A 13,217-nucleotide genomic window follows, 5' to 3' on the forward strand; every position below is an offset into this window, starting at 1 on the left:
CAGCTGTGGCAGTCAAAATGGTAAAATCGAAGCAATGAAGAGCTGCCTGATTCAAGTAACAAAGAAAGAAGAAGAAACCCATTAGGCCATTCCATTTTTTTTTTATCAACCCATTTTTTTAATCAACCCACTAGGCCATTACTACTACTACACATATTTTTTATTACTATACTTTTGCCATAAGCTTTGGTTTCTTGTCGTTCTTCAACAAGAAGATTCAAGTAACCAAAAAAAAAAAAAGGCAAATTTATTCTGGTTTGTTTGAAGACTCTTTGGAACGTGCTACAATGGGTTGCTCTGGATCTTCTCAGGCCAAAGCCGATGGTAATACTAAAACTGCTTCTTTTTCTATCTGGGTTTTCTGGGATTTGTTCAAAGTTTTGGTATTACTTGAAGAAAAATGTTTCTTGAGTTGTACTGTAAAAAATAATAATGTGTGTGCCATTGTTTATTATTATTTTTATGCCTAGTTTAGTTCTTGGTTGTGTGTGTAATGTTAGAATCACTGACAATGGTGCATCTTAAGTTTTTTTTTTTTTTTTGTTGCATGTGCTGTAGCTCACAGACAATCTTTTAAGGTCTTTTTGTTTTTTGAGTGACAAAATCTTGACTTTGTTGTAGTGTATCTGTAATGGGATTTGTTTGTTATATCATAATGTTGTTGTATGCGGCGTGATGATGATGAGGAAGGATAGCAATTGTGAGAACTCAGATGTGTTGTTGTTGTTATTGGTGAGATCAAAGATTTCATAGACTGAAAAACAGAATTTCTAAATTGATTTCCTAGATTTGAAACAAAGGGGGAAGACCTCTTATGAGCCTATTGAGGGAAAGATCTATGTGATTGACGTGCGTCCTCCTCGAAAGAAAAGAAGGGATAGCACTAATCTGTTACAAATCTTGAGAAATGAACAGAGTATTAAGGGTATAGCATAGGTTTCAATAAATAGAGGCCGAAAGTGCAGTAGACGCTTGAGTCACTGCTTCATTTTTTAACAATGGAAGTAATGTAGGCATGCAAATTCTGCCATGTTTGTTTGTCAATGTCATGGTTGGAATATTGTTAGTTAGATCATACCAAGCTTGCCTCCTTTTTCTTATGTGAAATAGGTGAATGAAAGTTCAACCTTTAAGTAGTAGCAGTAGCATGTGCTTCCCTAGTAGCAGGAAAGGAAGATAGAATTAGTGCGCTACCTTCTCCCCAAGGCCTCCTCGGTCTTCTTGGACTTGGTTTTTTATTTAATCGGAATGCAGATGAGGTTAAAAAAAGGTAGGGGGGAAGAGGGGGGGGGGGGGTTGTGTTTGCAAGAATGGATTTTTTGTGAAGTAAGTTTAATCAATGACATTTGTCAACCAACAAGTGTCCTCTGCACTATTTTTGTCAATTTGTTATAATTTAACCACTTCTCTTTAGCCACTTCCACATGATGAGCAAGAATCACGATTGTGAGAATTAGTTTGATCACACTGTCATTAGGTTTTCGATTCAATTTTTTTTTTGATTCTTCTTCTTTCCAATTGATTGTGTCTATTTGAGCCACTGCCGGATATGGTACATTATAGGCTGCAAATCTTCGAGTTGCCTGGTGAAGAGGAAAGATAGACTGGATACACATACCACTAAGTGTGTGTTTGAATGAGCTTATTTCTTTATTAGTTTACTTTGTTTATTTTGCAAAAGTATAGATGTACCTGGAAAAAGATGATACTTTAAAAAGCTATACATTTTCTTTTAGGATGCAAATAAGCTCATCCATATGAATGCAAGCAACACACAACTTGATTGCCTTATGTCACTATGAGATATATATCTTCTACTAGCTTCCCTAACACTCCATTTGAGTGTGAAGGACAAGCTGTTGATATTTGAAGGATGTTCTCAACTGTGCCATTCTAAGTTATTGGTATAAATGCCGTGCACGCCTATTTCCTTCTACCCTTGGTCCCCTTAGGAATGACCAGCTATTTGAATGCTGAGAAAGAAATAGAGGGAATCCTCCAATAGGCAATAGATGAGTCATAGATCTCCAATATTTGATTATATCCTAAAATAATTCCTATGAACTGTAACCTAAACAATATTTAATGGCACAACTGTGACACAAAAACCAAAGTTAATGTTGTTGCTGCCACCACTATCACCCCATACAAGATATATCCACTTATCTTTTTAGGTCCTCCTCATCCTCATCATATCTCTCCCCCTCTCCCATAAACACGCCAAATGCACATATATGCGTTTATGTGTATGTATCAAATTATCCATGTGCTTATGTCTTTCCTAGCTAATTCAATTTATTTGATGGCGATAACAATACTTTTATATGATCTCAGGGGATTTTAAGAAAATTCAGAAGCCGAAACCTTGGAAGCATACTGAACCAATTACAAGGACTCAACTAATGCAGATGCGTGATGAATTTTGGGATACCGCTCCACACTATGGTGGCCAGAAAGGTACTCTTTCGATGGGACTTGTGTATGCTCTCAAAGAATGCATGTTGTATGTGCATATATTGTTTACGTATTAACTTTATAGTTTTGTCAAATTCTGCTATTCCCATGTTTCAAAATTATTTGGGTATCTAGTAACAACCCTACTCCAGACCCTCCGAAAACATGAGTAACTAAAAATTAAGGGCATGAGATAGTACATCTGTTGTATAGTTGGGACAAAAAAAATTTGACTTTTTCTTTTCTTGTTTGCTTTTGCATCAGTATGATTTAGGTGAAAGTTCCATTTAATGGCCCATGACTTTTTATGCTTCGGGCATATTTGTAGCCCAAGGAAGTAAATATAGCTAGAGTATTGTTGAAGATTCTATGGCAAGCATCTATGGTAGAGATTGCAATGAAACTCTAGCAGTTATTTTGTTTCTGCTATTCTAGCAGAAGATGCACAAGAAAAACCTTTACTTCAAGAGATCAGTAATGAGTGATTGCAAAGAGCACATATGAGCCCAACATATTTTTTTACATTATGATTGTTTTGTGGTTCAGCTTATTATGTTTTGTAGAATGAAGATTTGGATTAAGTTTGTTGATCTATATAGAATTTGTGCTATATGGTTGTTGACACAAATGGGAGACATATGGACTGTTAATGGTTATTCAAAATAAATGATACTCTTAGAGAGAATTTTGTTTGACATTGTGCCTATTTGCATCATGATGATATTTCTAGTTTCTGACATTGGCATATAGATGCACTGGGATGGATGCCAACAGTTGTACAATAGTTTATCAGTGTGGTTAACTTGCAAAAGCATGAATAATGATATGAAAAATTGCTGGCTTATCCTGATTCTCGAGTCCCCTTGTTGGGGCCCATCTTGTCTCTTTATGTTAAGATATTTAATTTGTGAAAGCATACTTAAAGAGTTGCTTTTATTCATATCTGTGATAGTTACTATGCTTTGTCTCTTCATTCTAGAAGCAAATGTTTAACTAAACTCAGTCCTGCACAGTAAACTGAAAGAGTTCACTGTTCTGGGTATCAGCTGATACGAACCATTAGTTTTTACTTAAAGGTCTGCAAGAAGGACACTCGCTTCTTTAAGTTGAAATGTTTGTTACCACATCAGACAGTAAGCATATTGGTGAATTTCTTCCGGCATATTGAGCATGTTCCCCCTCCTACTGGACCAGAATGGTCCAAAATTCTGTTATAAAGTGTTTGGTAAAAGATGTACCGCAAGAACTTGATATAATATGTTTGATATTACTGATTATGACCAGAATTAGTTTCATTATAACTCTTTCTAGTTTTGAGAATGACATTCATAGAAAGTATGAACCTCTGCATGAAGTTTTGTATTGACATTCATGGATACCGTTTTAAACATACTTATCATTCATTGCTGTGAAAATGAATTCAGTGTTTTCATATTGTTGGACCTCTCTTATATGTGATAGCATATTGTATTTTGATTACTGTGGTGGCACTTATAGTTGAAGGGGGGAAAAAGGCAGGTTTAAAATATGAGATTGTAAATCAAAAGTTTTCTTCTCACAGTTATGGGCACTGGGAGTAAACATTATTTAACTGGGACAAAGTACTCTTGGTTCACCAAAACAAGTCTGGATCCTATCAAGTGCATGTCTTCTGAATATAATCTTCTACAAAACGGTTTCTTTTCATAGCTGCATATTTTATGGTTATTTAATTAGCTTTAGCTGTCTTAGTTCACCAAGCCAAGTGCATACACAACTTGCCCAATCAAGGCTTGTGTCTTATCCCCATATACATTAGTTTTGACATCGAGAGATTGTCTTGATCAGTAGGAGCTTTCCATTCTTTGACACTAGAGAATAAATGGGTTCTGCCCTTTTAGAAGGTAGTCATTTGCATTTGGTTTCTAGTTCACACATGCACGCACATATTTTATTTTAGTAGTAACCGTGATGAAACATGTTCAGTATAATCAGCACTTTGGAGGAAGTTGTGGTAATTGCTAATCAAGCCCATCCTATTAAGTATCATAGTTCAGGTTTAAAGATGGGTTTTGCTTGCTTTGCCACTTCCTCATACCATCTACTTTTCTCATCTGTCTGTCTACCTGTATTTAATGGTACAGTTTGAGATCAAAACTATATCACTTCTTTTTTTAATCCAAAGCATGTCATTTTTGCTGTTGACATTGTCATATTTTATCAGTTGTTATTGCTGTATATTCTTGTTTTACTGTTTATGAAGTAAAATGACATTCATGTTAAAAAATGTTGTGATATTGTTAATGTCTAAAGTTCATATCAAACATTTGTTTAATTCTTGACCCATATTTTTTATAAAAATCAACTTAAATGTTGCACTATGATTGCTAAAGCTAAGTTGCATGAAGGTTCTCAAACTATTATATTTTAGTCTGGATGTTTTGCTCCTTTCTACTGTTCTATGTTGTTTATAGTTATCAACATGATGGTAATGTATATTCTGCTGTAAATGTGTGTATATTTTTCTGTAAACATGTTTTATTGTTATATTTGATGTGCAATCTACACGTACTGTCTGTTTAGTGTTAAGAGAAGTTGAAGAACTAATCTTTTAGTGTTAAGCGAAGAAAGAAGATATCTGAAATATGAATGTTGTTTTTCTTTCCAGAGATATGGGATGCACTTCGAGCAGCTGCTGAAGCAGACTTAACCCTTGCACAAACAATTGTGGAAAGTGCGGGTGTGATCGTTCAGAGTGCTGACTTGACAATCTGTTATGATGAGAGAGGTCCATCATTTCCTTCCTCCCTCCCCCATATTCCCCTTTCATTTATCTCTCTTCTTTTCTTTCCCTTAAATTATTCAAAATTTTCTTTCATCCAGCTTACAGAATTTCCATTACAGGTGCAAGATATGAACTACCCAAGTATGTTTTGAGTGAGCCAACCAATTTGATATGAGAGTTGACAATAGGGTAAAGAGTACAGTGTTTCATTAAGACTGTAAATTTTGTATATTGATCTCATGGCCCCTAGAGTTCTGAATCTTGATAGTGTTGGATGGGAATTAAGAATTCATGTCGCAGCTCCCAAATATTTGGAGTAAAGGATTTTCAAATTGATTATCCTTATAGATCTTCTCTTCATTTATATATCTGTTTTTTCAAAAAATATTTTTTTTATTCTCTTTTGATCCAAATATTGTTCTATATTAGGTGAAAATAAGATATCAACTAATTAAAAATAAGAGTTTCTTCTTATGTTGTTTTACTTATAAAAAAGAGTTTCTTCTTAATCTTAAGGTATACATAGAGAGAGAGAGTCATGCATTAGCACAATTCCCTCCCCCCATTTTCTGGTAGAACAGCTTTTAAGCTAGTGTTACAACTTGCAAGCTACTAGTTTCAAGAATGTAAATCGTTAAACAACAATGCTACTGGCACAATTTTTTTAACAATAGGTAACATATTGTGGTAAGTGGTGCAACATTACTTTTACTAAGATCATCATTTACATCACTCTTATCGTACTTAAGGTGAAAGAAACTTTGTGAAATTCATTTGTTTCAATGGAAAACTTTGTGAAAATAGTATTTTGCATTTTCGTATATTTAGTAGTATCAGGAAAAAAAATGGTTAAAGGAAAATTATATCTTAACTTCCCTTATTTAGATGAAGTTGTTTTTTGCTATATTTTTTGGAAAACAACTCTATCTCATATGAAGCTAAATAAGAAAAACAATTCTATTTCAAGTGAAACTAAATAAGGAAAATCAAAAGATAGTTTTCCAACTCATTTTAAAATTACTACCAAATATAGAAAAATGAGATAATTTTCTAGAAAATTCTTTTTGGGAAAATATTAATTTTTTAAAAAACGTTAATGTCAAAACAAAAATAGCGACATTCAAATATCAAAGAGGGCTTGGTAACTTGCTTTTCACTTGAGTGTCGAAGTTGATGTCTAACTTTAGTAGGTCCAACCCACACAATTTGTGCTCACTATTAGGGTCAATTTGGTTGGGAGTGAAAAAGTGAGGCGATAGAAAATAGAAAAGAGGTGAAAAAGTAGAAGATAGAAGGGGTTTAGTTCTCTCATGGCATTTAGTTGGGGTGATGGAAAAATGAAGGAATAAAAAACTCTTTTGTTTAATTGAGAAGAAAATGACACAATAAAAAATGAAGATTGTATAAATTTACTTATATGCCCCTACTATGAAGAAAAAAAAATTATATAAGGAATAAAAATTGAATGTAATATAGGGTTCAAAAAAACCAACATTGAATAGAAAACCATTTTGCCCCAAATGGTGGGCTCAAAGAGAAAACTCCTAGGCACCACCATTTTCACTTTCCTCTCCCCCTCTCCAACCAAACAAACTTTTCTCTTCTCCCCCACATTTCTCCCCAACTCAACGGGACCCTTAGTTTAGTATTTTTCACTTTTCAGAAAAATGAAGTCATTCTAGTGGATTTGACGTAGTGGATTTTAGGGGGGGATGTGGATCTAAATTCTAAAATGAGCTGGTTCTAGAATCATGGCACTAACTCCACTTTGCCATTACTAATGCCTCTCTAATTTCCTTACAATAGGCCACCAATTCCTCTTCTTGTATCCTCCAGGGCTCCGCCTAAAGCAGCCTGACCATCCCATATCCTCACTTCGCAAACTCCCAGTTACAAGGATAATAGCACAGTCAGACAAAATTAGAGCACCACCATCTAGTCTGCTCTCTACATTATTACTTCACTCCGTATGCTTCCTTTTGCCAACACCTCATAAGAGTCTCCTTTACATGGATACTTCGAAAACAAGTTCTGTTTCTAAATGTCCAAGTTGATCACACAACTCACAAAGTTGGCAGCCATCACAAGTTCACAACCATGAACTCCTCCAACCCTTCAGGAGACTATGCCTGCTGTGTGTTTAATCACTTCCAAATCAATGTCGGACTGAGGTTCGAGCATTACATCCCGTAGCTTGCCCATTAGGCAACAACAATGAAACCGCATACCCATTAGGCAACAACAATGAAACCGCATGTGTGAACCCAGGAAAAGGCTCAAGTGGCATAGGCCAGGTGTGCAAGTGCGCCATCTGACATGTTGTACCAGTAAGTTCAACCTTGTACGAAAATTTAGCCATAAAGGAGGACATGAACTGATGAAAGTTAATAAAGAACACACAAAAAAAAAAGGGTTTAACATCTCACACGCTCCATTCCGACCTATTTGAATCCTAATTTGACATCAAACCCACCCACATTATAAATAATTATCCCAATACCAGACCTCTATGCTTTGAACTTGTTCTCTTAACCAAGTCACAGATTATTGTAAGGGGAAAGTGTTGTGAATGTTTAGGCTATACTTATACTAGGGTTTGTAAATATCTGTTGGTGAGTAAATGCTATCAATGACCATTGAGAAATGCAGCCTTCGCCAAATTTTAAATGATCTTTCGCAACAACTGCCTGATCAAGATTATTAGTGTATTGAACAGAACCAAAAGAATCCAAAAAATTTTATGATAATTACAAAACTTCCACACAGAAAATTTAACTGCTTGAACTCTGGGAAAAGTGTACACCCCCTCAATATTCTGCTTATATAACTACTCCAGTTTGCAGAGACCTAGTTAACCAATCTAATCATCCACACTCCCAGCTTCAATGGATGAGGTTTTAACACAATAAAAATTTAGTAGAAATGTGGATTGGTGCAAAACATAACAAGGTCAACATAACCTGCATTCCTACAAGAAAGATGAAATATAAATTCCAACTACTTCATGAAAGCTTTGTTCAAACCAAACATTTAAAATTCTAGTAGTCCACCAAGGTTTGATAATTCGTATCTGAGAACTTGATTATCTGGATGAATCGTTTTGCTCACCGACACCTTCCCTCTTTCCGCTGCAACAGTAGAAGTGTGGCAGCTTGACCCGACCACAGCTCCTGTGACAGAAAATAGTAAAGTGTTAGATATACAATAAAGTAAACATAATTTACTCTGCAATTTGTCAATCTAAGTATATATTAACTTTTTAAGTGGCCATCACAAGTGTTGGTCCAACACAAGAATGAGGTGGTGAATTTACAAAAAAGCACACATGAAACTTTGACTTTTTAATATGTATGCATGGTTGTTATAGTTGACCTATTGTTTTAGTGAATAAACACATAATGGGATGCACTACGCTCTCTTCCCAATAAATTTATTCACAATCACAGTTTCATTTAAGGCTTTCAAGAAAAGACTTAGTTTCAGTTCATGTCATTATTATTAATGATCCTTCTCTTTCTTTTGCAAACCCCTGAAGCCCTGCCTATTTATTCTAAAATGTAGCAAAAACCACCCTAATCAAATGCTTTGTCACCTCACTAACTGCTGATAAAGAACTTAGTCTAGGTGAAAAAAATAATTTATCTGCTCACTTAAAGGCTTCTCATGTTCGAAGACAGTGAACCAAATGACGCTAAAAAATGGAACAGAGAAACCAAGAATGTTTCTTAGTTACAGAAAAACAGGACTATATCCAAAGAATTTTGTCATATGAAGATTCATTTATTTGTCTGAATTCTGAAAAGGCAAACCAATTTTCCAAAGGTGATGCAAACATTTGGCTAATTTCATCATGAATTCAAAGTAAATATGTTGTGTGTGTGTGTGTGTGTGTGTGTGTGTGAGTGTGAGAGAGAGAGAGGCATATATGAATCCATAAAAAACACGAAAAATATGCTGATATCAGTATCAGCAAAACAAACTTATCAAAAGAACAGTAATGGAAAAATACTTACAAGCACCGTACAATCACAGGGATAGGTTTTAAAGCCTTTGGCCCATTTCTTATGCCTCTCTTATGGGGAGAAACCTGCATGGTAGACATTCTTTTAAAATCACTTTTATACAAAAAAAGGCATTGTTTACCCAGAACCTACACACACACGCACACCAACCCCCCCCCTCCCCCCAAAAAAAAAAAAAAAAAAAAAAAAAAACCCTAGGCTAGCACAAAGTCAAAAAACCTACCAACCTTTATGACCGAAACAGCTGAAGGATAAAATGACATGTCCAACAGGAAAGCTAGAATCAGATGATCATTAAAAGAGAAAACCATATCAAGAGAGAGATCATTGCTTCCAAGAAAACTGTGATAATCCCTAATGTGTGTGTGTGTGTAGAGAGAAATGATAAAGCCACACCATAATTATAAACTACATATGTTCCTAATTATAATCGTACATACTATACCACTTTTTTACTACTACACGTACAATCTTTTTGATAATTACCAGTACCTCATCGATGTCAAGTAAGACATGTTCATGGACGTGCACAATATTTGAAACTAAAAGAAAGAATCATAGCTCATGCATACCTATTTTATCAAGACTAAAGGGCTGAAGGTAACATTTGAATTACATTCTATTTGTACCCTCTGCCAATAACAGTAGATTGGTGAGAAGAGTGTTGCTCAAAGCATTATCAGTCAGTCTGATGTCTAATCCAAAAGTTATGTATTGGTTTTACCAATATATTGGACACCTTACATCATTGTAGAAACTAAGGCATTCACATAATGGGAAAGAAAAAGGGGGGAAAGAGTGACTGAGAGTCAATTACAATGCTCAACCACAAGACAGAAAATCAAAAATCCCTAGCACAAACATTGCAGCAGTGAAATCTGATTGTCGCCCAAAAATATTGCCAAGAGATTTTATTTAGCAAACATTAAACAGTCTAAAAACAGGAACTTAAGTTTTTAAAAACCAAAACTTGCCTAAAAACTCGCCATGTGGTGAGGGTCGGAACTTAAAAGTTTTCAAACACCAATACTTGCCTAAACAGTCATTAGACATGATTACCTATGTGAGCCAACATTTTTTAACATACTGAAATCATATAACAGCACTACATAATACAATTGTTGCAGTTAGGACACCGAAGTGTGAACTGTCAAGTCATACAACAGCACTACATAACAAAATCGTGGCTCTTAAAACACAAAGAAGTGGATGGGACAGCCAACCGGAAAATGAACCTCCTGACCAATGTTATGGAAAAGGAACTATACCCTGGTTCATAAAAGCTTCTCAAAATCACACCCAGCAATAACAATTCAAAGACTAATAATTCAGAACACAGAAAGTAATCCCAGTTCATAGATTAAAAAAAAACCCCTCAAGCTTGTTTTTTTTTGGGGGAACAACCCTCAAGCTATTAGTAATGAGCAATATTAGCACGAAACTAGCAATACCCAGAACCCTTAAACTTCAATTCTAAAACCCAAAATCCCAAACACAACTGTACTCAACCTAAATTCAAACCAACAAAGCCAGATTGATATATTACTCATTGAAATGAAAATGAAGTGAGAAGTGAGAAGTGAGAAGGTACCTTCCTCTTGGGGACAGCCATAAGCTCCATAGATCCCCCAAAGGAGAAACTTGGGAACTCAAATCCGAATCCTATGTTGTTGTTGTTGTTGTTGTTGTCTGACTCAGGCAAAACGGGCGGTGGAGATGTGAGCTCACGGTGGATGGGAGCATCCAACGGCGGAGGGAGAGCCATAACGTGACTCAACCTCCGAACGAGCAACGTGGTGAAACCCACGTTCCCCCAGGTGCCGGCGGTGCTCCTCAGCATCGTCGCCATTTGCTCCAAGTGCTGTGCTAGTTAGTGTAAGCCCTTGGTACTGTCGAAGAAGAACGAAGGCTTCCAAGTGTATCATCACATCAATTCGTAACTAATGTCTAATGGGCTATTTATTTTGGGCCCAAAGAACCTAAAACAATTACAACAACTTTGGTTTTCTTTTAAGTTAAATCACGAGGCCCAATGTTTCTTTGTTTAGCCCCAAAAAGCATTTCCATTACATGTGCAAAATATGAAATTGCTAAAAGTATGTTGAGGACTTTTGAGTGAGTTAAACCAATTTGATTCGAGCTGATTTTTTTTCTTTTTCTTTTTCTTTTTTATAGTTACATTTTTGGGATGGAAGATTTAAACTCTGGATAAATTTTTTGGAAATAAGGTGTTAATCATGCTTTTTTTTTTTTTTTCTTTCTTTTTCTTTTTCTTTTTTATAGTTCGATTTTTGGGATGGAGGATTTAAATTCTAGATATCTTTATTGGAAATACTAAAGGTGTTAATCAAGCTACAATACATTTGGCAAGAATATATTGCTTCATTGAGATAGTTTTGAATCTTGATATTTTTTTTCTTTTTTCTTTTTTTGCTAAATGAAATGGGTGAGCGGAGGCGACCATTGTGGCGGACCCCATGAGCATGACCATTGAGGCACTCACCCACTAGGGAATGTTGGATTGAGATATAACTACTGCTATCTGAGGTGACAACAAACCTCACCCTAGCCCCACAAGAAGGCTAATACCCTTGGGCTAGCTGCAAGAAGGAATTCTAACATTTGCTCATTGGGGTTCGAATATGGGATCTCAAGCAGCACTGTATTCTTGCATTCGCGTCAAGACCACTAGACCACCGTTCTCGATGGTTGAATATTGATATCTTAAATCTTAATCACTATTGTTTTGAATCTTGATAGAGGTGGATAAGGATACATGTGGCAGCTCCCTTTTGTCAAATTGATTGTCCTTATAAAATGTCTTCTACATATTTCTATGTGATTTTATAAAATTTGATTATCTTCTCTTTTGACCCAAATATTGAATGGCAGGGAGAACGGGAGATTCGAAGTCAATGGGAAAAAAAATGAACAGAAACACCGAATCCAATGTTAGATTTTGTAGAAAATGTGTAATTGACTTGCATCGATGGTTTATTGAGTAAGAAGTACCCAATACCTTAACCTACGTTTGATTTGAGTTTGGTGATAAACTTAAATAATATAGGCCCAAGCGTTGTTGGGAATGAACTATCTTTGGCGGTTACACTTTCCCAATCAACAAAGGTAGTCAAAAGACTAAAACCTCAAAGCATAGCAAAACAATGTATGATAATGCGTGATAATAGGGCATAGGGGTGCAGAGTAGCAATAATTATCTTATCTTTCTTCTCAAAACGTGTAGGATCCACAACTGCATAGGACACTGGACACATGCTTTGTGACTTGTTAGAAGGAAGGTGCATGCATGAGATAACCTCTCGTAGCCGTAGGCAGCTAGGCTAGCTGGAGAACAATTGGACAAATCTCATATGCTCTATTATTACTTCATTTGATTGCATTTTTTCTTTCCTTTCTCTTATTTTCCAATGAAAAATTATGTTATTTACCGTGACATAATGCAAAAGTTTGTGTAGGATCCACTACGGACTCCTTGTCGTAAAATTTAACTACACTGGAAGGGCTCTGAAGTTAACCTTGACTCCACCCAACACACTCTGATAAACACACCAAGGAAAAATAATGTTGCACACAGCTTATTAGACACTGCCGTACTGACACAGGAATAAAGTGGCCGAATGAATTTTCAAACAATTTCAGAAGATATTTGAAGATTAATAGGTATTTTGTCTAAGAGGTCAAATAGCATATAATTGGGTTTTTTTTTTTAAGAGAATATTTAACTTTAATGTTTTAGTTCTCCTATACAGACAAGTTATTTATTTTGTTTATAGTTCCTATGAGTTAAAGTCTTAAAAATGCAATGTTTTTAATTGCTAATTTTGTTCTCCCATATTTAAAAGGCTATTCTAAGCATTATATAAGTCATTTGGTTGAATTGAATAAAAGCAGATTATAGAGTGTATTTTCAGATTAAAAGGCTTTGCGCTTCTGAAAATGAATTTCTTCTTTTAAAC

At 35.4% G+C, this 13,217-nt stretch overlaps 2 protein-coding genes across 2 annotated transcripts; one reads left to right on the top strand and one right to left on the bottom strand.

Annotated features, from left to right (window-relative positions):
- LOC126726285 (uncharacterized) lies at nt 1-5,614 on the top strand. Its single transcript, XM_050431511.1, has 4 exons — nt 1-324; nt 2,335-2,457; nt 5,102-5,221; nt 5,338-5,614. The coding sequence occupies exons 1-4, from the start codon at nt 288-290 to the stop codon at nt 5,391-5,393; spliced, it is 336 nt and encodes a 111-aa protein (XP_050287468.1). The 5' UTR covers nt 1-287; the 3' UTR covers nt 5,394-5,614.
- A 2,360-nt stretch (nt 5,615-7,974) lies between these two features.
- On the bottom strand, nt 7,975-11,137 carry LOC126726286 (uncharacterized). Its single transcript, XM_050431512.1, has 3 exons — nt 10,832-11,137; nt 9,232-9,305; nt 7,975-8,388 (listed from the first exon to the last, which is right to left on the bottom strand). The coding sequence occupies exons 1-3, from the start codon at nt 11,087-11,089 to the stop codon at nt 8,301-8,303; spliced, it is 420 nt and encodes a 139-aa protein (XP_050287469.1). The 5' UTR covers nt 11,090-11,137; the 3' UTR covers nt 7,975-8,300.
- Between the last annotated feature and the right edge of the window lie 2,080 nt (nt 11,138-13,217).

This window comes from Quercus robur, chromosome 5, assembly GCF_932294415.1.
Source record: "Quercus robur chromosome 5, dhQueRobu3.1, whole genome shotgun sequence".
Classification (NCBI taxonomy): Eukaryota; Viridiplantae; Streptophyta; class Magnoliopsida; order Fagales; family Fagaceae; genus Quercus; species Quercus robur.